Raw genomic sequence first — 27,753 nt, 5'->3', positions numbered from 1 at the left:
TAATAAGTTTGAATTTGGAACACGTATTATTTTTAAAACTTCTTTCAATTTTGCGCAATTTCACGAATTTTTTCGTGTTCATTATAAAATTACAATATGGAATGGGATGTCAAAGAAAATAGGATCGCAGATCGCCTTGCACAAAGTGGGTATATAGCCGTTGGTCATATTCGAGACACTTCAAAAGCTTGGTATCAGCCGTATGTTCATATATCTTATTATCAACAGATATAACAACATTTCGACTGTCTGATAAGCATTTCTGGTTCGAACTACAAAGATGTTGTTAAAGCCAGCACAAAATCTGATCGAAATGAAGATTCCCGCTAGGACTCTGTCGCGTATTATAAAACAAGACCTGAAGCTCGGTACTCATCGTCGATATACAGGATATGCCCTAAATCAATACAAGTTTTGTTTGTAGCCCCAATCAATGGAAGTGAGCAGTTGATGCATATGGCCGCATGGGCAGCCTACCGGACCTGACGGAGCGTTCGCGGTCGAGCGTCCGCCCAGCCGCGCGGACCATCTCAGACCCCAATCGACATAGAACCGTTGTACCACAGGTAACAAAAAAATTCATGTTAATAAAACGTACGTACTGACTGGCAGTGTGTAGAGAGGTGCTATATTAGTATTAAGTAGTAAACAAAAGTAGACTATGGTAGGGAAATGGGTAATTTCAGCAGAACATGAGCTTTCTAAGGCGTACATACAGTAGATATTGCTTTTTAATTTTACAATCAATTTTGAGTTTCATTATCGGACGTCAAGGCGGGATACAAAATTCCATCCGTACCACCTCGACGTCCGTCGTTCCACAACTGAACGTTTCTTAAGGCAGTTTTTGCTGCGAACCACCACTATGTGGAACCAGCGTCCAGCTGCCCACTGAAGTATTTCCGAACCAATTCGACTTAGGGTCCTTCAAGAAAAGAGCGTACCAATTCTTTAAAGGCCGGCAACACACTTGCGAGCCTATAATATATCTTTATTACGAAAATAAATAAAATTCACCAATAAAGTTTAACATTTAACCAAGAGATAACCATTATCAACAGTATAATTAGATCCAGTAATACCATTTGCTTTATCACCTGCTAAGAATAAAACAACATCTGCTACCTCCTCTGGTGAACTGTATCGCTGAAGTACAGTTGGAAATGTTGGTCTCTCATACCCTGGACTAGAATCAGGTTTAATATCAGTTTCCACTGGTCCCGGGCTTACTGCGTTCACTCTTACACCATATTTTCCCAGTTCTAATGCTGCACCTTGAGTAAAATAGTCTAATGAAGCTTTTAACATTCCATAAACGGTGTACTGATAAGCGTATAGCTGTCTCCCTGATACACTTGAAATGTTAATTATATTTCCCTTAGTAGCAATTATGTGCGGTGTGACAGAGTTAGTCATCTTTATCACTGCTCGTAGATTTATTTGAACTACTTGATCAAATGCTTTTAAGAAGGTATCATCTACAAGGCTGCTAAGTTGTACTATTCCAGCGTTATTGACTAAAATGTCTATCTTGCCGTGTTTTTCAATTGTTTTATTAACAATTTCTTCGACATCGTTGTCATTAGTTAGATCGGCTTGGATAATAAGTGGAGATCGATTGACTTTGCACTCCTCAGCTACCTTTTCCAGTCTTTCTCTATTTCTTCCGGTTATGACTACGTCAGCCCCTTCTCTTGAAAAGGCGATTGCTAAGGCAGCTCCAATACCTGCGCTGGATCCGGTAACAATTACAACTTTGGATTTAAAAGACATTTTGTGTGCGTTTGGACAGGTTTTAAATACATTAAATGTTATCGGTAACCTTGCTACGTACTTTGACTAATGTTTATAGTCTAAGAACCAAAAATAATTATTCAAAAAAATTGTTTTATACGTATTTAATATGTATGTATCAATTTGTTATTCGTTTCAATTATATGCTACCTAATTATAGACGACCGAAAAATTATTAAGCTTTTCTTTCACACTTAAAACTTTATTATTACAAATAACAATTTGTTTTAAAATATTCTATGTTATGTCAACCATTTACCTAAATCGTGTACACTTATCGGTTTTAATATATTCATGCTATTTTAAACAAAACCCGTTTCGTTATATGTCGACAAATAAAATACTAGGTGGTATAACATTTGCATATATTAAGACCAAAAAAAACAATAAGATAATTCGGTATGTGTCATTAGTAAAACGTTGTTTTCAAATTGGCTTGTAATCGGTTACTAATATTTTAAACTATAGTTTATTTAAGAACTAAATAATTAACACATTCAAAATCCTTTTCAGATTCCTGTTAACACAATATACAAGAAGGAATGGCCATGGAGGAAAACAAAGACCCCTATAAAGTTGCCACCTGTGCCTGGAAATCGACGGAGAGAGTCAGTTGCATCGTCCCTCGGTGCCGCCTCAGTCCGGCGCCTTATTACGCGACCGCCCCAAAAACTCCCCAAACCTGTTATTACACGGTTCACTCTTCTCTGCATAGCAAGTGGCCTCTCCTCCACAGCTCTTCTCCCTTTCACGGCATACGCAGGCGCCGAAGCTGGTGCCATGCCTTTAGCTATAATGCACACCATCGCGGCCATTGCATCACCTTTCTCTCCCATCATCCTACAAAAAGCAGGAACCAGGATAGTCATTAATTTAAGCTACGTTTTGATTTGCGTTCTTTTAGCCGCTCATACGGTTGATACGCCTCTGTCTATTCTTCTCTTTCTCTATAGTATTTGTGGGGTTATGCTCTCTCCAATGGAACTGGCTCTGGCTGCGTCTGCGACGTCTTTTTCACAAGCAGCTGGCGATGAATGCAGGAAGAAAATAGCGCTGAGACGAGCGTTGAGAGCTCTTCGAGCGTCACATGACTTGGGGCTGGTGTTGGGATCGCTTATGTTAGGAGGAGCTTTATTAATCTGGCCAGAAGATTTATTACCACTACTGCAGCCAAATTCAATACATAATTATACAACGCCAAGTTGGCCACCATCAGAGGATGATTTAGTTGAAGAAGACTTTGAGGTGAGTGGCTGCAAAAATTTAAAAAAAACAGTAACGCTACAACCTGTTTAGGTCTGCACCTCAGATATCTGTATCTGTTTCATGATCATTTGTCAATCTAGGAAAGTAGGTGATCTGCCTCCTGTGCCTGACACACGCCGTCGACTTTTTGGGTCTAAAGCAAGCCGGTTTCCTCACGATGTTTTCACCGTTCGAGAAAATGTTAAATGCGCACATAAACAGAAAGTCCATTGGTGCACCGCTGGGGATCGAACCTACGCCTCAGGGATGAGAGTCGAATGTTGAAGCCACTAGACCAACACTGCTCTTCTTTAAAAATAATCTAGATCAAATGTTTCAAATATTCATTATTATTCTTAAAATACTTTGCTTTGAGAAGCCAGTAGTCTATGTAGCTATTATACGCTTTTTATAGATGGCATGCAAGATTTACTCTTTCCAGCGTAGCTTATGTGTGCACTTATTATATATAACCCTGTTTCATAAAACATAATTCTGTATAATAATTACGTCTAAATTTTCAGGAAAGGACATGTGGAGCGTTCGGTTGTCCAGACATCCAGTCACTGGTAGGCACGGCTCTTAGTGCAAATGGTCGCCGGGTTTTGGTAGCTGTTTGGGCGTTTATGGCGTTAGTTGCCTCGATTTTGGCCCTCTACGGGGCAGCTGCAACTCCATCACCACCGCCAGATGCTCGTTCTGTGCTTAAAGATGCCAGAGGACTTCTAGGAATTCCCATGGGATTATTTATTGGATTGCAACAGGGTTTTATATATACTTCATACATTAAGGTAATATTCGTAATTGTTTGTTTTTAATAAATGTTTTTTTATTAGGCATGATTATTGAAACTACGGATTTGTTCTTTGATAATATCACTATAATGCCTTAAAATATAATATTTTTTATGTAATAGGCAAACGGGCAGGAGGCTCACCTGATGTTAAGTGATACCGCCGCCCATGAACACTTACATTGCCAGAAGGCTCGCAAATGCGTTGCTGGCTATTCAAGAATCGGTACGCTCTTTACTTGAAGGACCCTAAGTCGAATTGGTTCGGAAATACTTCAGTGGGCAGCTGGTTCCACATAGTGGTGGTTTGCGGCAAAAACTGCCTTAAGAAACGCTCAGTTGTGGAACGACGGACGTCGATCTGATACGGATGGTATTTTGTATTCTGCCTTGACGTGCGATAATGAAACTCAGCTGCATGTATTAGTACGAACAACTCCTCTGAACACTCTCCATGGTAAATGCGGTAGAAGATGCAGGGAGACCCCACATCTCTACACAATGGATCAAGCCGCACGGAACGTGACGATTCGAATCAATCTTCGTTGAAATATGTCAGGAATAATTCCCAGTAATGCAGTTTTTCAGGCAATATTGAGAAATATTACATAAACGACCAATGTTTTTAAGACCTCTAAACGGTAATATTATATCTTGTTGTATCCTTTTTCCAGTGGTACGGCGTATGTGTAGGTGGTTGGAACGAAGCTTGGCGTGCACTTTGCGGCGCTGGAGCGCTACAAGCGTTAGCCGCTGCTACTCTCAGTATGGCAGCCGCTCGAGGAAGACGTAGCTATTTAGGCGCTGGAGGTGCTGCAGCCCATGCTTCATTGTTGCTAGCGTTACTTCGCTGGAGAGCTGCTAAAACTGATCTAGCTCTACCCACAGTTGCAGCCGCTGCATGGGGCGCTTGTTCCGCTTTGTGGGATGTGTTACAGGTATGTATATATTTTCTTTATGAAATTTATAGAAAAAGAACCTGTGGCACTCGGGGATTGCCGCGGTAAAGCGGCAGTTGTATATATTAATTCAATCTACCACTCTACCAGACACAGACTAACACGCCTATATAGTCTGTCTCACTCTAACGCATACCGGCTGCACCGGCCGCGCTTACGTTACGTCACCGATCTCCTCAGAGAGTGATGTACCGCTCTAACACGCATTGGCTGCACCTTTATTACGTCATCGTGTGTTAGGTTTATTTTCGTTACGAAATTTCTTGATTCTATGTCAACCTAAGTGGTAAACGTACTTTTTACTGAAATAAATTATTTATTGCAATGTTTAGCATAACATTATGTTAATGTTCTTATTTTATGAAAATTAATATGACAATTGTATGGATACTTTTACATGGCTGATTGTGTGGGTTATTATAATTTATTAATGCACCACTTTCTTTGAAAATATGTGATAGAGATTATTTGATAATATTTCAATAATAATATTTGATATTAAATGCGATTTATGTTCAAAAGTTAATAAAAATCCTAACTTTTCAGGGTGGAATATCAGTAGGAGGTCCTGGGTGGCGTGGGCCTTGGTCCCTTACACTCAGCGCACGACATGCGGGGCTGGCTCTAGCCTGTGCAGCGCGACAGGTTCTCTGTGTGAGGACACAGCTCGCTGTTCTAGCACTTGCCCTTTTCACCGCCTTGTCGTCCCATGCTGTACTGGAGCTGCGGCTTAGGAGGGAAATCCGTCATCGCTCCTAGCGACGGTATGGCCAAGCCAAAGAGAACAATGCATTCCATGTTATGGCTTGACAGTGACAAGTTTTGATGTTTGGTGTTTTTTTTTTTTTTTTTTTTTTTTTTATGGATGTTTGGTGTTATGAACAGTGTTTAGTGTCAGATTCTTCCATTTACTTGACATTGACAGAATCTTTTCTAACTGGAAAGCAACTTAAAATGAATGTCATGTTTGACCAAGAAGATGGCAATGTTATCTTTAATTCATATAGTTTGTAAGTTATTTACCGATTTCATAATAAGAATAACGCAGAAATGGCCGAAGTTTTTTTATTTAGAATTCTTGTGTAATAAAATGCAAGATCATATTAGTCTCATCGATGTCGCAGCCCTTATTCATTTTTGTACCGCGCTCCCAATGTTGGGTTTTCGGCGCTACGGATATTAAGAGAAATGAATCAAACTTGAATACAAACACGTCATAATCGATATTAGATGTTACGAACCCTGGCGTCTGTTATAGACTTCACCTGTTCATATCACATCTATTCTGTGGTAGAAACTTCGTACATTTCCGCCTCGCCTTTGCTAAACGTTTCAATCTACTAATTGCTTTACACCACTAGATTTTTCTTATGGTTATGACATATCGCTTGCCCAGGGGAACAAAGTCGTAAAAGCTAAATCTATTATTTTCGAGGCAAATAAAAGAAGGTAGGTAATGCTATTGTTTTCCTATGCGACGATTTAAACATTATTTTTTTTTAATTTAGTGTAAATAGTTAAAAAAATAACTAAATGTACATAACAGTAATTTATCTAATTAGACTGAAAAAGGCGTTTTATGATTGATTAACTCCGTACATTACGACGGTAATTTTGACGAATGTCTCGAACGCAATAATTTATAACTCTCTCTTCGCGTATAATAATTTATACGTAATGACCTTGGTGAAACAGAGATATATTATTATCTCTCTTTCTTTGTTTTTAAACTGTCACATTAACTTTTATGATTATTTGGTAAAATTACAATCTGAATAAAAATTATCTTTATAGTTGTTGCTATCTATTTCAGGATAGTAAAATTAGAAAAACGTTTATTACTAATATTGTGAACAAAAAAATCCGTGGAGTATAGCCATTCTTTCTTCTTTTTTTTAAATAAAATGTTTTGAAAATTATAGTTATATTATATAAAATTACATCACCCAAAGTAGTCAAATATGAGAAAACATTAAAACAGTCGTAATAGTGCTTTACGACTTTGATCCCCGGGCAAGCGATATAATACAAATAATAATGATGATTTCATTGTATCTTCATCTAAAACTTGGTGTATATAATAGACTTTCTATTGCCCCAATCAGGGTAGACTTTCTAAAGTGCTGTGAATGTTAATTGTTAGTAAAAAATCGTTGCTTCTTTATATCGTCAAATAGAACTCCATTTCATATGCACATTTTAAAACTTATATATCACTCGTCTTGAGATTGAAAATCTACTTTAAAATGTTATATATTATAACGAATTTGTATTAATAAGTGTATCGAAATATCGATTTTTACTCATGAATGAAACGTATCAAATACCTGTGAAATAAATCCGTATTAAACTTGACAATTTAATGACCAAAAACAACCACTGCGCATGTGTAGACTTTTGGTAACGTGAGGGGAACTATACAAGATACATCTTGAAAACTATCGCGTCTAAAGCTTGCTATAGACCAGTGTTTCCCAAACTTATGTGCCATGTGCCTTTCTAAAGTTCTTACGTTACATACATACATACAGAAACTTAAATGATAGGTTTTAGGAATCAATAGGGATTTGTTAACGAAACACAGTAAGTAAATTTTCAGAACATATAATGAAAAAATGAAATTCAAATTCAAAATAATTTTAAAAAAGATTTTTCTATATTAATTAATTATTTTAATTTAGTGAGATCCTTGCGCTTGATACTTGCTGCATAGAGATATTAAGTTAGCTTCAGTCTCAAGTCTCCACGTTGTCCAGCCGATTTCGATTTCCCCTCCCCCTTAACAAATTGCCCCCCTATGGCGTGTGGTCCACGTTGGGAAACACTGCCATAGACACTTGACTCGACAATTTTCAAGATTCTATTTTAACTTGCAACGTTTTTTGTTGCGAGTCGCGTATCAAACTATAAGATGTATAAAGATATAAAAGGGTATCAAAAACTATATCTATGCTACTTTGTTTAGTCATTAGTGCAACAAAAATTGTTTACGTTTAATCTTTATAACTTCCAATGTTAGTAAATAATTACTTGTAAGTTGTATCAATAATAATTACATTGTATTTGTTTATATAGTTTTCCTATATAAGCAGATAAGCCAGAATAATTTGTAATTTTAGTTATTATATTGTATTTACAACTGTATTGTTGTAATAAAGATTCTTATTCTCAGTATGACTCAAATTTTTCGATTGATAAGTATGTGTTAAATGTTTAGATTTATATGGAAAATAAATATTGATTGTTGGTTGTTAATTTTTATTTTATCGTAGATTCTAGAAGATGCTACATTCTTAGACACAAGGTGGTCACGAAACGTTTTACTATTCTTGAGTACAGTACTATACTAGGGTACTGAAAAACGTTACGGCGAGTTACATGGGGGGGGGGGTTTCAATAATCTTCAAAACTTGCGTTACGTAATACTTGAACGCTAGGGAGCGTTACACAATGTTCACTTATGAACGTCATAAAAAGAAATATACAATAAATGCTTCGAATTTTAGGTATATTTACCGCCAGTTCTCAAATCAAGGGTGTAGAACGTAAGAGAAGAACTGGCTGGTAGCTCATGTCTGAGCGTCGTGGTCAGAAAGGAAACATCTGGAGCGGACTATCTATTTCCACAGGTTTCTATCCAGTGCCTCTCTTATAACAGCGTGTAGTTTTGAGGACGATGAGTCTTTCACTTGATCGGTCCTGGTTGGTGAACGGCCACGTGATCTTTTGCCTTCTGTGTTACCAACCACGATCAGTCTCCAAATTCTCATCATCTGTGCGCATTGTATGGGCAAAATTTAATATAATTCATTGTCGGCATACACCTACTTGCCTATTAGAAATGAATACGGAATAGATGGTACATACAATATAACGAAAGGTTTTTTGTTCCATGATATGTCTAATATCTTGTAACCCAATGCTGTCAATAATAACCTCATTCGGTCCTTTACCATTTAGACTCGCATATGCACACTGTAGATTTATTTATTTATATAGGATAGGGTAGCAAACGCGCCATGGACACCCATTTTAGTGGGTGTGTTACCGGCCTTTGAGGGAAGAGCTATTGCATTGAACAATTGGAGGTCGTATCTACCAGGAAAGACCCCACACCGGTAGTGGATTCCACAGTTCGCAAAATAAAGTGTCTTGTGATCGGACCGTGGAAAACTTCCAGCCATCAAGGTGATGCTGATGAAATTCTGAATTAATACAGCTCGTACAAGGCCGAAGGGATCAATCCAAATAACTCTTTTCCTTTCATTGATAACACCTGTCTACTGCAATTTGGTCAACTTAATGGTTTCACAGGTTAGGCTACCAAATGAAAACTGCCTCATAGTAAAGAAGTTTTTAAGACTATTTATTTGGACCTTCCTGTTATTCAGGTTGGTGCTACTGGCCGTGAGTCTAAATATGATTAGGATATTCTTTCCACGAAATGTTTTGCCTAAAGTTATAAAACTTATAATACGTCATGGAAGGTTATAGCTACATGCATTTATTGTATTTAATATTAGAGTATATGTAGATGATATCATAGTACATTTGCAATCTTACTAGAAAATGATTTCCTTAAACTCGCTATAATTAAAAGCCCTAGAAGTGCAGTAAGGATCCGGATGGGCCTTTTAAGTGTGTAACCCCTTAGTACTTGAAGAGCACAGGGTGGGAACATCAGTGAACGGTCTCGGTCCATAAAATGTGTGAAAATGAAACTTCAATATCAACATTAACACAATTTTATTCTTATAATATAGCCCCATCTTGTCAACATTATTAAATCTTGAACAATGGTACTACTGGCTTTGAAAGTTAAGGACTAGTCTTGACTAGAATATATTTAGTATTAAATTTCGTTCCAATCCGGTTCGAAGGACCAATGTTTTGAAGAATAAATCAAACATCCTGAATGTTCAGATTTTCATTTATACTATTAAACCTAAGTAACAATTATTAGTAACAACATATAGAAAAAAAAACTTAAAATAAATATATGCCAGTAGAACCACATCAGTATCTGTGTAAACCATTCAAAAACGCTACCTGGGACTTATAATATACATATTATATATTGTTAAATATATACGGCAATATAGTTACACTTCACCGTTCTGTTTTGAAGTACAATTTAATTCCGGCCGATTCTGATTTGTCTATAATTTTAAGGTCGGTTCTACGCAAACTATTCCTACATTTATAAAAAAAGACTTGCTTGATCTCGTTTTTATCGCGGCAGTAACGTAATGTAATAAAAAGACAAGAAAGCGTAATTTAGTGTAAAACAGTTGTACAATATGTCTACGTACATTTTTTTGCGTCTTTAAGTAAGAGATTTTCTCGTGAATAGGACATGAGGGTGACGATTCTTGTCTTTCTTGATTTAAGACAAGTAGTTGACTTGCTGTTTGAAAACAGCAATTTTTTTTATTTGAAGCTAAGATTTTAATACATGCAATATAAGCGGTGCGTAACTTATATTGAAAGCATTTAGATCGGCGATGTACAGTCCGATATCAGCAGGTACACGTATGTTATTTTAAATAATTAACTGTTTATATATTGTTTTTATAAAACATAGCACTAATTTAAAGATTATGGAAATTAAACAAAATTAATTATTAATCTTAAGTGTAGTTTCTTTGTTAATATAACAGAATTACTCAAAAGCCTCAATGTAGTAAGCAGCGAATTTTTATCAAACCCTTAATAATCCTATAATTAGACCATCAGCTATCTATCTATCTTTTTCAGAACGAAACAGATTTGGTTGCTGGACTGTGATTGGTCTAGAGTTTATGTAGACCAATCATAATCAAGGAACGCGATATTCATTTGTTTAAGATTTACAAACAAAACACAATCGGCCCTCGCAAGCGTCACGCATAACTATTACTGCCGTAGAATACATCAATAATAATGAACATTATTGTCTGCCTACATAGTTTAACATCTAAACCACCTCAAGTCTTAACAAGCATGGACTAAGCTACGACACACCTTAAAACAAGCGCCAGGCCGTGACTTTTTGTTGACAAGTTAATTGACGAAAAACGCTGTCAGAGATGTATTGAGTAATTTTATTTATAGCGGATGCTCTTAATATTAGGTCAGAATCGTAGTTCCATTAAAAAAAAATTGTACACTGTCAGATTTGATTTAACCATTTGACAGTTGACAACTTTGTCAACAATCTGTGTAAAACTATCGCTAATAAACGTTAACTTTTTAGGGGCCCTAGACAAAGATACATTGCGACAGACGCAACCATACACACTAATCGTATTTGTATGTGTCCTGATGAACACAATTTTATGTTACGATAGCAATACGCCTATCGCAGTGTTTTCTCTAAGGTCCCATGTCCAAAGAGATCACAGACTTCAAAATGCAGAAATGATTTAATCACGGCCTGTTAAAAACCGAATATTTTGCCTACATTTTGTTAACTTTGACAACAACTAGATTTATTAAATTTAACCATTGACAATGTTTTATTTATTCTGACACATTAAGAGAGGCTTATTCTGGAATTAGGGTTACTGTAGACTGGACGTAAATACTTTTTAATGTGTCAAACAGTACACATTATTGCCAACAAAAAGGAAATAAAAACAAAAAATATACAACATTTGTCTTTATTAATCGTCTATTCATAAAATCTAAATTAGCATCACAACGTATCGCATCAAACAGCTTAAATTAAAAACAAATTAGATTTAAACTAAAATTTATGTATACTATTTACCGGTCACTCTATGAAGATAAAATAAATTAATAAAACTTAATACAGACATTACGATTACTTGCGTTATCGGCCTATTTTTTATAATAGGAACTTATTCTTCGGTACTGCACAAAGGGGCTTAACTCGCCAGTGGTCATACTCAATTTAGGCATAGTGTTCCCGTATTAAATTGTCTATAGTTATAATGCAGATAACGAAAAGTATTCATAGATAGTAGACATATAATACCTTACTTCACTACACAACTTGCGAAGTCACGTGATTTTTGCGCCTGATTCAAAGTTGTAGGCAAATATGGCTACAAAACTTGCAAATATAAATTTGATAATACAGCTCGCGAATTGTGTAGAGGGCTTATATTGTTATTGTGAAAATCTTCTATCTGTCAAAAAGTATGATCACAGATGAGAAACTTTGTTCACATCTGCCCTGCGATTCTGTAACTCACTTCGCGAACTCACACAGCGGTTTTCGCATCGGCGGTCTCTCTCAAATCAGTCGTGAAGCAGTCATTTTATGATTTGGCATTCTGATAAACAATAAAGTACAAGCTCCCACCTTTTCAGAATGCCAAATCATAAAATGACTGCTTCACGACTGATTTGTGAGCGACCGCCGATGCAAAAACCGCTGTGTGAGTTCGTGAAGTGAGTTACAGAATCGCATGGCAGGTTTCAAATTCGTGGTATAGATAATACTTTTATTTTACTTTATTGAATTTAGGGTGCAGTACCGAAATTATACCTAACAGTCGGGCTTTAAAAAATTGAGCATTTTATTGCCCGACATAACAGGAAAGTAACCATAGCACGAAACACATTCTAGCTTACATGAATAAATTAAGACTTAGAACACTGAAATGCACTCATTAAGTCCCGTAAGATCCTTGGCGCCATTTTGTATTTAGCCCGCCATCTTGTTGATATAATACTAGTTATTAATCTCATTGTAATTTTAAGATCTTTATTTCATTATAATAAATGTTATTCCAGACATCCCAGGAGTTTTTATTAAGAAATTGCTGTTATCAAAGATTCACTAAGATTTCTCTATTACGTATTTTATGTTGGCAACACACAAATCAATATCGAAAATAACTAAATAAATTCCAAAATAAAACATCAAAATATACATAATAATACTACAATTTTAAAAATTAAATAAATTAAAAAATACATGTACAATAAATTCTAAGAAAATTGTGATAGTTCGGTTAAATTAAAATATCTACAATGTTGCGAAAAAAAGCAACAGATCGAGAGCACACAAAATATTAATTTCATATAATTAAAACGTTGGATTAATACATTCGCGTAATACTTGCGCAATTTGAAGAAAAATCGGCAATAATATGTACATAAAAACAATTCCAAAAAGATTCAACTAGCTTTCCACTTTCCATGGAGCAATTCCTAAAGCCCCGTACACATGAGACTATATCTCAATTCCTAAAACGTGTGGACGAAGCTCAATCAACGAATGCAGTTCTGAATATGCGAAAGACCTGTAGAACTTAAACCAATAGAAAAGGCAAACTGACGTTCTCTAAGCTATGACGTTGACACTTTAGTTGAAATTTAAATAAAGAATACTTTTGCGATGTTGCCAATCTCATACCGGTTTTGACAGCTGTCATTTACGTATCAACTGTCAGTCGTATAAATAGTCGAAAGCTAATTTCTATTGGCTTAACCCCTGTCATTCACGACAGTGTAGATGGCTATAAACGAAACCGAAAGCGGTGAAATTGAAACTCCTAGAGATCAGGCCTGGCCTACACGGGCGTGTAATTACCGACAGGTTTGTAGAAGGCCTTGCCGGTGACGATCCGACGGAAAATTTCCTTGAGCAAGAGACCCTTCTCCTTCTTGATTTTCACGAGGAAACCGCGGTTCTCGTTCGCACGTCGCGAGAGATATGGCAACACTTCCAGCACTGGCCCGTACGGGACGTACTTGTAGGCCGAGTAGCCGGCTTGTCCTGGAATTCATTTAAAAGTAAAGTAAAAGTAAAAAAATGTGTGCGTGTACTAGGTGTACACACGTAAGAAGTGAAACTTCTTTATGACCTTATTTGTCGAAAAATTATCTACTTTACAGAAATTGGTTAAATAAAGTTAAATTAGATAAAGTTTAACAAAAGGCTTTTATTATCATAGACATGAATACAAATACAATTATTTCATTTTAACTTATTACTGTACTACTATGTAGTACTAAGATTATTACTACATAGTAGTATTAGTAATCTCTTCGGATCAACCGTGGTAGGGACAAGAAAAAGATGGTGCGTAACCGAAAAATGTGACAAATGTGTGTAATTTTTTTTCCAACGCCGATAAAGAAGTTTGACTTCAAAAAGCAACATGGCGCGTAACGGAAAAATGTGACGCGTAACGAAAAAATGTTACACTAAATTTTTTTCCAACCCCGATAAAGAAGTTTCACTTCAAAAAATCATTTAATCATATAGGTAACATAATGTACACTTATGACTTGTCAGTAAAGAAATACATATTAATGCTTCTAATTTTACATTTACTGCTAGTTCTCAAATCAAGGGCGTGGAACGGAAGAGAAGAACTGGCAATGAACACACTCTTTTTAATCGCCATTTTTTTTTAAACAACGTTTGTAAGGAGCTGCAACCATTACACCATATTCCGCATTACATCTTAAGTAATAAATAATCTATATATATATATAATGAAAATGGTCTTCGTTTGAGGCTCAATCACGCCTAAACCACTGATCGTATCGACATAGAAACTACCACCATTCGATGCGAAATTTTTCCTAGATGGTTTATGGCTATTTATTTATTAAATTCCAAGGTTCCTTCATTTTTTAATTGCTGTTTTACTTTTATGAAAATTTATCCATACGGACTTCACCGCGGAAACATTCGGGGAGGCTTCCTAGAACCTCTAAACGTCAACATCTGTTAAAAACTCGATTTTCGAAATATTTCAATTTTCTTAGCGGGAAGTTAAAAAGAAGAATAATAAAAATATGAAATAAAATAAAATAATGAAACATAAAATTTATTTTAATTCGTCCAGCAAAGCGGGCGCGAAACTGCTAGTAATAAAATAAATTAAAAACAAAGATTTGTCCTCTATCAGCAGGAGGCATTGTGAAATAGGAGCACGCGCTTACATTCTCGTGGGAACAACACGCAAATACATAGTTGAAATTTGTTTATATTAAACAAATTAAATCAACTTTAACAGCTTAAAACGGGAATTTATCACAAGTCAATTATAATTTGCAAAATCAATAATAAATATTACTTAACTTATTCTTATTTAAATAAAGTGCGTGCGTACGAAGTACACATGTCAGAAGTGAAACTTCTTTGGCAAACAAATTTTTAACTCTTGTTCATATTTATACAAAGCTAAAACTTAAGATTTCCGAGATTTAGAGGGAGGGAAAAAGGAAAATATGTTGGAATTTAATGAATTTAATTGTCATTAAAATATTTAAAGTGTCGAAAATTAATACAAATAATAAATAAAATACTAATATTACGTAAATTATCTTTTCGAAATTTTAATTTTAAAAATAAAATTTCTATGAGTCTCAATCGCACTCTCCCTTTTATTCGACAAAAACGCTGCACATCTTCGTGACGCTAATATTATTATTAATGCGGTTCATCCGTAGTTAATATAAATTTATAATTATTAGAATTTTTTATCAAATAAATATAACGTATCAGTAAAGAGCATAAACACTAACCCCTCAAAATACATCATAATAGTAAATTTAAAAAAAAAAATTGTCTATGGTATATTTGAAGATGTTAAAATGTGGAACTCACCAAGTGGGAAGGTGATGTGGTCGCACATGCCCAGAAGTTGTCCAAAGCACACAACCTTCTCGTCAGGCTGTATGTTGTAGTCCCTCATCAGTTGGATGGCGTATCGGATGGTGTCTTCGTTGTGGGAGGCCACCATTATACCCAGATTTTGTTGGCGTTCACCCTAGATTATAATACAATAAATTTAATCAACTTATAACCTCATTAATAAAGAATAAGACAATTTATTAATGAGAATATTTTGGGGCCTCATAGCCTAGCGGTCTTATTAAGTGGCAGCTAGGCGAGGGGTACCGGGTTCGATTCCCGGTTCGAGGGCAAGTTTTAATTTAATTTAAATTTGTTCTCGGCCTTTGGGAGGGTTGTCCGGTACCGGGCGAGTGCCTAAAACCGCACATGTAGGACACGGTCGAATTTCTTAAAAGACTAGCACGAATTATAAAAAATCCTATACTTGACGCTGGCTAATGCACAAATCGTGCCAGAGCCATATTAAAAAAAATGAGAATATTGTGTATTCAAGTGTGTACAAGACAGTCAAATTCGATATTTCTATGAATTCCATATCTGATTTATTGTTTATTGTTGAAAACCTTAATTAAAAATATTAAATATTGTTTCAGTAGTTACTTAAACTAAACCATTGATTTTCAATGGCGCTACAACCTCTTTAGGTCTTGGCCTCAGATTTCTGAATTTGTTTCATGACCATTTTTAAATCTAATAGGCAATCAGCCGACACACGCCGTCGACTTTTTGGTTCTAAGACGTGTCGGTTTCCCCACGATGTTTTCCTTTACCGTTCGAGCAAATATTAAACGGAACCTACGACCTCAGGTATGAGAGTCGCACGCTAAAGCCTAGTTAGTTAGTTCATATAAATAATATGATAAGTTTGTGCCTAGAATTTGTTTCTGAGTTCTAGGCGCCTGTTAAATTCGCTTTTAAAACGGTTTACGTTAAGCAGTGTATTAACATGATTAATTAATTGAACATATATTCCTACTATTCCCACTTCCAGCAAAATTTTTAGAAATTTAAATGAAATAAAACAGGGAATCAAGCGTTCAAATATTACGTAACGAATTTTTTTCCTTTTGTAAAATGTTACGATGCGGGGCGGGGATTGAATTACGCGTTATTGTTAATATTATTTTCGACTCACACCACATAATAGTAACTAAAGAGTCACTAGGTGGTGACGAAACGTTTTACTATATTTGGGTATAACCAGCGGCACGTAAGTCTAGCGCTGGCCGATACGTGGAGGGGATTGCTGCGCATGTGTACTGTCGCGCGGGGGACAAAATGCGACTGGAGAGCCAATCGACGCTCTTCATTCCGCTAGCCCCCCTCAGGTACCTTATTTTTTACTTCTGCGCAATAACGGTCAGCGCTAGAGTTTCGTGCCGCTACTTATACAGTACTGTACTTGGGTACTGAAAAACGTTACGGCGAGTTTTCAATAGTCTCCAAAAATTGCGTTACGTAATACTTGAACACTCCCACTGTCAATTTAAAACTATAATGATGCTTCGAAATATTAAGTACTGCCAAACGCATACCTTGACCCTTCCGAGTATTTCCTTGAGGCACTTGTGGAAGGAGGCCGTAGTGGCCTCCACGCTCTCGCAACTCGGATCTTCGTATCCCATTGCTGCCGCACGGGCGCGCTCCTGAAAAGCAATTTATTTATTTATTTATACGTTCTAAAACACAAACAAATTTAACAAACATACATATAATTTATATTAGAACATAAGTAATCTGTCAAAGGAAAAAATTAAAAAATAAAATCTAAAATTTAATAATAACTAAAACTAAAACATAAAAAATAACAATAATAACCTAAACTAAATGAAAACTTAAACCTTAAAGAGCGTGATAAACAAGGTTACGGTAACTTGGCAGACTCTTGTAAAACACGTCAATATTTTCATCGATGTTAATAATAAATTTGTAAGAGCGAGACAGCCTATTCACTGGACCATTCAAAGTAGCAGTATTATCCAATATATGAGCATAATTTCTTGATATTTTCAAATAAATGTCAAAAAATGTCTTATTACTATTTCCACAGACAGATTTCAGCCCTCTCTTAAAGAAATATGTTTACTACTGAATATAAGATACAGATATCAATTATTCCATATCATTAAATTTGTATCGGTAGACATTCCTACTCATCGGCAAAGAAGTTCGTTCATACTATAATTTATAACACAAAAGCACAATTAAAATTAATGGACAACGACTTGTCAAGTGTCACTCGTCCCTGATGTCAAAGGTAAAATTAGGACTTAGCGTGTATGTCAAAATCCAATAGATTCTAATTACAATACATAAAAAAGTCTATGTATAGCTAGTTGTTCTGTCTTCATTTACTAATGATTTAAACGTTTCTAAGAAGAAATAATGTACATTGTTCAGAAACATGTTATTATTATGTTATTGTCCATTGTTAAAACTTTTATACTATAGCGCCATCTATTGAGTTATTCGGTAAGTTACTTAGACACAAACAACAATTTAAACAAGACAAAGATAGTAGTTAACGCGATGTGACAGATCTTATTTTATACATTAGTTAAAATACTATTAGACGGTCTTGTTTAATAAAAACGTGTGGCACTCGGGGACTGCCGCGGTAAAGCTATTGCATAGCGTATTTTATCAACTTAATATGCAATTATAATTATTTATTTTCTTTTTTATTTATGCAATATTTTTTTTTCTTTGATATTCATTCAATCTACCAATCTAGCAGACTCAGACTAACACGCCCATATAGTCTGTCTCACGTCACCGATCTCGTCAGAGAGATGTGAGACGCAGTATGTGTTCTGTCCCGCTCTAACGCGTATTGGCCGCACCTATATTACGTCATCGTGTGTTAGGTTTTTATTTTCGTTACGGAATTTCTTGATCCGGTCACCGCGCTAAAAGCCCGCGATATAATCTATGCAATATCTTAAAAGAACTATTGAAAAATCAATAAAAATTGAGTACAAGTCATAATAATGATACTTATTCACTATACTAGTAAACTTGTATTAGGAACTAGACGTTTCTTTGGCTTAAGAACGCCATCTACTGCGCCCAATCGAAAAACCTTAATAATAAAACAAAAATAAATAAATCGACTACAGTAATACCACTGACCTGTTCAATATAAGCGCCGCGCACCAATTTGGCCCCCCAGAAGAAGTTCTGTCGCTCGGCCTGCTCCAGGTCGGTCACGATCTCATTGTAGGTGTTCTTCAGGTACGTTTGGTAAGTGTTGAACACTACGAATCTTCCCTACAAATAGTATGATTCAACATTAAAACAAATTCAAAAAGTGCGTGCGTACAAAGTCCATACATAAGAAGTGAAACGTCTTTGGCAAACTAATTTTTAATTCTTGTTCATATAATATATATACATAGTTTATACAATAAAAACTAAGTTAAAATTAAAAAGTTTTAAACACTCTCTTTCATCTTTCTCACTATAGCTCGCTCCATGGCACTGTGCGTGATGCGACGTTCGCTCTATCTCACTCTCTCTCTCGATCTTTCTCACTTGCTTGCTCCCTACTCTCCATGGCTATTTGCTTCATGTTACGTTCACCCTTTCTCACACCCTCTCTTCCTTTTCTTCGAAAAAACGCTGCACATCTTCGTCATGTTTTTTTTTAAATTTTACCTTCATGCGCCTTAAGAAGTTTCACAAAAGGAACATATTATAGTACACAGTGTTAATTTATCTAAGTCATGGACACTTCGGCAAACCAACATTAATTCCTAGTAAGGCCATTAGCTGAGTTTTATATAGTACACGTTTGATTTAATACAAACTAGAATAATACTTTAATTGAACGATAAAAAGGAGATGTTTTTTTATAGCAAAAATCGTCACGAAAGTAAAATGAGTAATAATGTTAGGCCATAACTGTTGATTGACTTTAAAAGGCTAGATGGTAGGTACATAGGATTCATAAAAAAAGAATTACGTTGTATTCCATCACTACTTGAGGCAACATTTTGTAATACTTAAGTATTATCTTTAATTTGAATATACTACTACGTTTCATCTTTTAGAAGAAAAAATTGCTCCGGGAGCTATTCAATGAGCTCAGATTATTTATTGTGCGAAAATCCAAAAGCGACATTAATTAAATGTTACGTTCTAAAAACTATGTATTTAATTGGAATTATAACTAAATATAAATATATAGTATTGCTTTTTTAGAACGGGTAAACGGTCTGGAATCTCTTCCGTCGTTAAGCGATACCGCCAATGTATCCATGGGCGGTATCGCTTAAAAAAGCACGTTGCCCACGTGTATAGGCTTTTATTGATAGTGCATGTCTAACTGTTACTTCTTTATTTTTCTTTGTAAGATAATTGTATCCTCAAATAACAATCGCATTAGCAATTAGTGAAATAAATTTTAAGTCAAAACGTTTCAAAATCGCGATTTTTTTTTAATAAAATTAATTTCTTTCAAAACACTTAAATACTCTCGTTTCTCAAGTAATGAAATCAAAGTTCTACCTTGTTGTAGCGTCTCATCATTTCCAAGCAGATTCGGGAAATGGCAGGTTGGAAGTACGTCTGCTCGGCATCTATCATTATCCTCACATCCGCCTCCGCAGCAACCTGAAAATTCAGAAATTATAAACATGATCTCACACTGCTGATTATTTGTGAGTTAACTAAAAACATTTTTTTCATAGGAGCCTAGCAACCGACTCTAGAAAAGGGGCATTCATTAAAGAAATATCTAATATTAAAAAATAAAATATTGATATGGTCAGTATAAAATGTTAGGTTAGCGAATTAAAGTTATAACTTAAAGTATAAAGTCCCTTAAGTATGGACTGAATAAATTTACCTACTTAGTAAAAAAAAGTCCTCACTGGCCACTATAATGTTACGCTTATTGTCCCGTTACGCTCATTGTCCCGTTACGCTCATTGTCCCGCTACGCTCATTGTACGCTTGCGCCGCATCTTAAGTATGCAATAATTTCATCAATGTTTTCAACATTGTCACTTTAAACTATCGTCCGTAAACCGGCTTTACAGACAACCATATTTTTTATCGATATCTATGTACACACTAAGTCCTAATTAAATAAGCCACAAGCAATGAAATATACGATACCTGGATGATGTGGTTGATTCTCCTGAGCATGTTCCTGAACATTTCCTCCTCTTTGGGCGAGATCTGCGAGATTAGACGCCGCATCTGTCCAGACTTAGGGTCGGGAACACGGAACGAGTCCGATAGATTCATGTCTTTGTCGAGGATGTTTGACCAGGGGAACAAGTGAACGATGCTGGAAGAATTCATTTAAATGAGTAAGAGATTTTTAATCGATCTATATGAACTAATTTCGATATTTTATGAGATTTTACAAGGAGTAGTTATTTTAGGAGATGTAATATGGTGATTGCTGTGTATTGGATGTAGTGGATTATAAATTGTTTATGAAATTATATTTGACTTTGCAAACGCTCTCACATATGTCCCAACTATGGTAATAGGAAAACAATTTATTAATGTGGTGAAAATTACCACATAAAAAGGTTTCGTAGGATAATCCAAAAAACTTCCTAGCCTTATTTATTTAAGTTACTGTTAAGATTTAGTTTAGTTTTGTTTCATTAATTACATAATTGTATCCTTTGGTCATTTGTTTATATTAAAGAAAAGGTGCCTTTATAGCGTGGGCGAGTATTTAGACCATAGGTTTGACAACAATTATAAATAACTCAACTTATTATTATGACATTATGTTTATATTCTAATTATGACTTTATGAAAATTAATATGACATTTGCATGCCTATTTTATATGGCTGATTGTCTAATCGATCTATATGTACCACTCTTTGTAAATAAATATAAATGATTTATTATTATTATTATTATTACCAACGATTTTTTTTGAATCCCTTGTTTTTCCTATTAAGAATAACGCTTTTCAGTCCTATTGACTTGTGTCATTTATAAATTGGCGCGTTAAAAAACTCGATTTAGCTAAACTCAAATCGAAAGGTAATCGTTTTGGCTGGAGCTACACGTAAGAATTCACAAAATAAATAGCAAATACTTCTAGCCCACGACTTATATATGAAGAAAAAACTGTTTTAACTATGAGTCTAGAATTTTACTCGACTATTAATTTAGAATTTGAATGCAACTTGCGAGCAAAGGTCTCAATAAATATGTCTCTAGCAAACTAAAGCAGATTAGCGAGTGATCCAACTCTTACGATAATAATTCGTTGTCACTGACCGGTCCCACGGGAATAAATGCAGCATACTGAAACATTTTCACTGACTTTCTCTAAGTCCCTCAATTACGTATTGTTTTTGATCCTTCGGACCAGAAAAAGTGGGTACTTTACAATAGTATTTAATTTTTGCAATAAATTTATTAATTTCATAGAAATATAAAACCCATAATACAACACTTATATGGCCTAATACATAGTTGATTATATGTGTTTTTAAAGTTTGTACAATGCGGGTAGATACAATATGACTTTAAAAAAGTTAACTTTTAAAGTTCAAATGTATAATATCAATAAATCAAGGTTGCTAATAATTACTAACCCCTCTTTATCCGAGGTGATCTTCTTCATAAAGTCCTGAACCTCCGGTTTGGAGGAGTGCTCTCCGAGGTACCTCTGGAAGTCCTCTATTGTCTTGTGATGGGTCAGCACGTTGCCTGTGCCACCTGCTATTTGCTGCATGTAGTTACGCGCACGCATAATCACCTCGGACAGTTGGAGCTGAAAAAGAATAGGAAATATATTCAACATTGTTATGGGCAAGGGAAGTTAAGACCGATAAAAAAACTAATAAAACCAAAACATATTTTTAATCATTAGATATACATTATACAGTATATAATATATTATATTTACTTTTTAAACTATATTGAAAACACAGTACACAGTTTGTGTACAAACAGTGTACAGTTTGATCCAACTTAAAAGATAGGATAGCTTACATCTTAATTTATAGCCGCAATATTATTTTATTGCAAATTATTTGTTTATTATTTGACGGTCACAATTCTAACAGATGGCGCTGTGTTGAAAGTACCAACGGTTCACATAAGCTACAATTTAATGGCATAACCACCAAAAAAGCATGGTGGACTGGTGTAATATAAAAAAAAACCTTAGCCACAGCAACGCTTGGCCGAGTCTGCTAGTAATAATATACATTATAAATTAATAATTCTATTATTGCAATACTTTTCACGAATATTACATCATGATCTCGTATATTCCTTATCTTTATGCCCATACAACTGTACTTTGTAAATAGTATCCTATGAAAAGATGGAATATCTGGGTGACTTTATCACTAATAAAGGGACTGAATAAGCAATGTTAGTAACTTACAAGTAATTGTGGTCTTCCAAGAGCTGTCAGTTTTACAGCCATCAAACCCGTGCTCTCTGTGATGCCTGAAAAACACAAAATTTTAATTAGTTTTAATAAAAATAAGTGCTTTCCCCTTAATAGTCTCGAGACTGTATGTTATGTTATTGGAGACTTTATCATGTTAAATATTATTAGTAAATTAGATTAATTTTAAATTGCCTATTAGTCTTAAGTTTAGCTAGATCGTAATGTTAAATTGTGCCCTTGTTCAGAAAATTTATATAAAAAAAGTACTACCGTTTAGGAAGTTTGAATATTAAATAGATGTAATTTAATAATATTAGCACGAATAAGTACGAATTTTATTGATTGATTTTTTGATACGAAACTGTAGAACGGATTACTCGTTTGATTTAGTTTTTAATTTGAACCATTTTTAATTTGACATTATCAATAAACCCTTGTGTGGTGTAACATAGCGAAGTAGAACAGGGAAGAGTAAGATACGTGTGTAGTGTTGGATAAAAGAGGACGTACGTTAGTACGTCGTACGTACGTAAAGATACCAAAGGATTTCTGGACCGAACTACTAGAGAAGAGACAGGTTAAACCTATAACCAACGAGTATGCATTGTGAATGTCATGTAAATGGACAGTGGCGTAACTATACCATCTGGGGCCCGTGGCAAAATTAATGGGGCCCTATCAGTAAAAATCGTCACGTTGTACTCGGTTTAATTTTAATAAACTTCGAGATTTTCAGCGTACTCAATTACATATTATATGTCCCACTAATGGCCAAAGGCCTCCTCTCTTAGACGAGAGGGAATGTGAATTGTCTTTTAAAAAACAAATAAAACAAAAGACGAATTTGATTTGTATATGTTAAGTATATTTTAGTTTTTCATAATATGAATGATATTTATATTTGATTCTATTTAGACATTCTTCCGTTTAGTTCGTTCGGACTTTTCCATACGAAGTTCGTGAGCTCTCAAGTATTTTTAAATACCTAATTATCTCTTAAAGCGACGATTATTAAAGTATTCTTAAATAAATAATATTTTCGTTTTGTTCGTCAATTTCGGTTGTAGGTTTAGCCTTCCTTGTAATTACAATCTTTTACATGGAAATTTCAATACATAATCTACATGGCCTCGGTTGCCATGGTAACCAACGTTCATATGTACATTTAGTTAAACATATTGTTACATGATGTATTGTAACCATTAAGCTGACTTAAGGTGCTATACACACGATAGCTATTATGGAAGCATATATTAATACATATCTAAAATCAAATCTGGAATAATTATCAACTCAATTTATCAATTAATAATGCTATCAAACCCATATCGCAAACTTAGTATTACATGGTAAGAAAACCCAATTTAATATAAAATACGGGGTGAATCCACAGATTATTGTTCCGATAGGAATCTCAACTGTTTATCACAAACAATTACATCCTGCTTGCTGCAAAATGCGAAGCATATCCGACAAAATAATTTTATCTTGAAGCATTTGTGATAACTTTCGATTATCATGTGTTCTTAACAAAATATACTAAACATTGTGTAGATCTATGTGTGTGTGTGTAGATTGATCGATTTTACTTTAAAACTATAGTACTTATAGCATTTTTTTTAATACTAAATGACCCGGTGAACTTTGTATCACCTACATAACAGACCATAGATTTCGGACCTCTCAGTACAGCTATGATACAAAAATACATCAAATAATTCTCAGCTAGGAACAGTTTTTATTGGAAAATTGAAATGTCGTTTAAAGAGAACACTTTTTTAACGGATTGAAACTTTGTATTATTATAAACTTATAATTATTTTAGGTCTGGATCTCAGATTTCTGTTTCCATTTCATGCTCATTTATCAATCAAATAGGCAAGTAGGTGATCAGCCTCCTGTGCCTAACACACGCCGTCGGCTTTTTGGGTCTAAGGCAAGCCGGTTTCCTCACGATATTTTCCTTTATCGTTCGAGCGAATGTTAAATGCGCATAGAAAATATATTGGTGCACAGCCGGGGTTCGAAAGACCACATAGTCAATAAACCACTTTCTTGACCACTAGGCCAACACTAACCTAACCCAACAATTCGTCGTCTACTCACCAGCAACAGCATCAATACTCTTAAGGAAAGCCTCCATGTTCTTCTCGCAGGAGGCCTCATTGAGGTAGAAGTAGGTTCTCGCGCTGGTCACCTTGTAACGACGGTCAGCAAAACGCTGTTCCACGTGGTATTGCTTGAGCTGTCCCTCCTCTTCAGTGTCACCGCAAACAGAGATGGAGGCGCTGAAAATTTTATTGCAAACTCATTTAAACTTTAGGGGCTAGATCGTTGCCATGGTTACCAATGCGCCACAGACTAACATAATCAATATCAATCATCAAAATGTTTACTATAGTTTGTCTAGATTTAAAAGATAAAAGGATAGAGTCGAGACGTTACGTAATTATGACTGACATAATCTACGTTTATCATACTCATACTTGGCGCATATTAATTGTCAAATTTTTATCATACAAAACCCTGGCGTGATTAGATTTAAGTATGAGAATAGTCTGGGAGCGATTAGATTTCGTAATTTGATTATACGCATATTATATGCATACTAATGATTCACAGGTCATATTAAAATTATATTTAAAATGAACTATACTTCTAGTAAGTACTAAAGGGCAGTTTCGAAACTGAATATAACTCTTTACCAGAAAGAAAATCAATTAGGAAAATTTTAAGATGTTATGAATATCATCTCAAAGCAATGTTTTCACAAGATTTCCACAAAAGTTTAAAGTTATATGAAACATTATTTCTATTGTATAGGAAAGCATTTATTTATAGAGGTTTTGAGAGTTTAATATAAAATATACCTCCAGTTTTCGGGTTCTAGACAAATACCAAATTACACTAAATGTTTATACAAAATTTGATAAATCAGTGGCGCTACAATCTTTTTAGGTCTGTGTCTTAAATAGGCAAATAGGTGATCAGCCTCCTGTGCCTGACACACGCCGTCGACTTTGTGGGTGTAAAGCAAGCCGGTTTCCTCACGATGTTTTCCTTTATCGTTCGAGCGAATGTTAAATGCGCACATAGCACATTGGTGCACAGCCGGGGATCGAACCTACCACAGGGCCGGACGGTGAAGCCACTACGCCAACATTGTTCTACAAAATGTTTATACCAAAACTTTTTTAATAATTACTCTATATACATAAAAATCAGTAGTAGAATGTATCTCGAATAGACACTTCAATCTTTTACAATACTTAGTGGGTGCAAATCAAAGCTACGAAAAAAATAACGCCTGATATAAAAAATAAAAACTTTTTATAATATTTATAATAATAACACTTTATCTACATAATTATTACAACTATAAGATTAAAAAAAGTGTGTGTACTTATGTACACTTGTTAGAAGTTATACTGCTTTGGCGTAATAATTTTCTTCAGGCACTTTAGCGGGACGTTTCCCTCTTCGAATTGCATTTTCTTGTCCATTTTAATAGACAAGAAAACTTCCAATCGAAACGATGTATGTACTAATCATGATATTTTACAATAAACATTTTTTAAGACTGAAAAACTACGCCATGATAGATAATACAAATTGTCGATAAAACAGAACAAGCGCCAACTAGGATGTCGGTTTTTTGTGACGGTGTGCGCGCGCATTGTAAAAGTTTACTCTCATCATTTTTCCCTAACACGCCAAAAGAAGTAACTTCAATAAATGAAGACAAATTATGTAAATGGGCTGTCTACTGCTTAAAGCAGTATCTTCCAGACAGATAGCATCTAGGACTAATCAAAGCAAAGTGGCAGGTAGAAGGAGACCCGGCCGCAGACGCACGTCTTGGTTGAAGAAGGGTAGATGAAGTGGAAGTCATTGTTTAGAAGCGCGGCATCAAATATCAGTAGCCATGATGATCGCCAAACTTCAAAAGGAGACGGCACTATTAGAAGATAGATAGAATCTACTGTGCATTTGAATGACTAGTTACAACGTCTTATTTTAAATGTTTCAACTGAATGTTATGTAATATGACGTACGCATCGACTTCATAAGATCGTAATCACTTGGACATGTGTTCCACGCCCCAGTTCACCATTTCTAAAACGACTAACGCTTGGTTTCAATATTTTACTGTAATCTCTACGAACCGTAGTACCAAACCTAACAAAAAATTGCATTTTGAATACGAAAAAAGGTTTGTCAAAAATGGTTACAAAAGCCGGTAATACACTTGACCGCCTCTCGGCTTTGAAAGAGTAAGTCAGAAACGAAACTCCATATGTCAAAAATAAATACTCTGACAGTACGGGAGGTCTAATTCTAACTCCTGCACGTCAAGCATTTATCGTATATTGTCATACGGGAGGCAATGGGAGTTCTCATTTCTGAATCTCCCTAAGTATCCTCGACGGTTAGTATTTAATTGAAATACTAGTGGTAATAAAAACGTATGGTTATATATATAGAAGACAGGTGCTAATCATGTTTATCACTTACATAATGGAAATTTTATTAAAAAAATTGATACCAAAATAATCAATCTTCCAAACCGTAGTGACACCTGACGTGATATTATAAGACATTGAATAATGCTTTCAAAAAGTAAAAATATCTAAAACTTTTTAGCAGGCCGTAATTTTTGTATGAAAATCTCGAGCAGCGCTCCGTGGGCGAATTTCGAACTAAAAATGGAATGACTAACTAACAGTGTAATCTGTATTTATATAGTGTTAGTCTGTGGTACTTGAGCACACTAAATTACCCTTTTTGTTGTGGCAACACTAACGTCATTATAGTTTAATAGTAATCTTTATATAGATATTTGGAAAAAATTATAGTACATAATTAGTGAATGACGTAACAAATAATAATTATAATGTCACGCGGTTCTAATCGCCCTTTTGATGTTGCAGCCTCAAACACAAAAACTATTCCAACCAGGAATATAATAA

General features: G+C 35.0%; 2 protein-coding genes across 4 annotated transcripts in view; one reads left to right on the top strand and one right to left on the bottom strand.

Moving 5' to 3' along the window:
* The first annotated feature begins 432 nt into the window (after positions 1 to 432).
* Positions 433 to 8,041, top strand: LOC125054043. 2 transcript variants are annotated; one of them, XR_007117657.1, is made up of 6 exons: positions 433 to 566; positions 2,308 to 3,039; positions 3,564 to 3,830; positions 4,507 to 4,770; positions 5,338 to 5,623; positions 5,664 to 8,041. XR_007117657.1 is itself a non-coding variant. In XM_047655709.1 (5 exons), exons 1-5 carry the CDS (start codon positions 465 to 467, stop codon positions 5,548 to 5,550), a joined length of 1,578 nt encoding a protein of 525 aa, XP_047511665.1. In that variant the 5' UTR covers positions 433 to 464; the 3' UTR covers positions 5,551 to 5,627. The 2 variants fall into 2 exon arrangements, 1 of the variants encoding a protein (XP_047511665.1); XM_047655709.1 differs by lacking the exon at positions 5,664 to 8,041 and having other exon boundaries at positions 5,338 to 5,627.
* A 4,487-nt stretch (positions 8,042 to 12,528) lies between these two features.
* Positions 12,529 to 27,753, bottom strand: part of LOC125053553 (proline dehydrogenase 1, mitochondrial) — a 48,773-nt gene continuing 33,548 nt past the window's right edge. The window contains exons 4-13 of one of the 2 annotated variants that reach the window (XM_047654944.1): positions 24,890 to 25,071; positions 22,775 to 22,839; positions 21,975 to 22,153; positions 21,655 to 21,681; positions 20,519 to 20,693; positions 19,907 to 20,011; positions 18,530 to 18,667; positions 16,933 to 17,043; positions 15,368 to 15,530; positions 12,529 to 13,522 (exon numbers count right to left, since the gene is read on the bottom strand). In XM_047654944.1, the coding sequence (XP_047510900.1) occupies positions 13,317 to 13,522; positions 15,368 to 15,530; positions 16,933 to 17,043; positions 18,530 to 18,667; positions 19,907 to 20,011; positions 20,519 to 20,693; positions 21,655 to 21,681; positions 21,975 to 22,153; positions 22,775 to 22,839; positions 24,890 to 25,071 (1,351 nt within the window). In that variant the 3' untranslated portion in view covers positions 12,529 to 13,316. The remainder of the gene's footprint in view (positions 13,523 to 15,367; positions 15,531 to 16,932; positions 17,044 to 18,529; positions 18,668 to 19,906; positions 20,012 to 20,518; positions 20,694 to 21,654; positions 21,682 to 21,974; positions 22,154 to 22,774; positions 22,840 to 24,889; positions 25,072 to 27,753) is intronic. The other variant, XM_047654945.1, reaches the window with a different exon arrangement.

This window comes from Pieris napi, chromosome 11 (genome assembly GCF_905475465.1).
Source record: "Pieris napi chromosome 11, ilPieNapi1.2, whole genome shotgun sequence".
Lineage (NCBI taxonomy): Eukaryota > Metazoa > Arthropoda > Insecta > Lepidoptera > Pieridae > Pieris > Pieris napi.
Note: the sequence above shows the minus strand (reverse complement) of the source record. Positions and strands in the feature narration are given on the sequence as shown.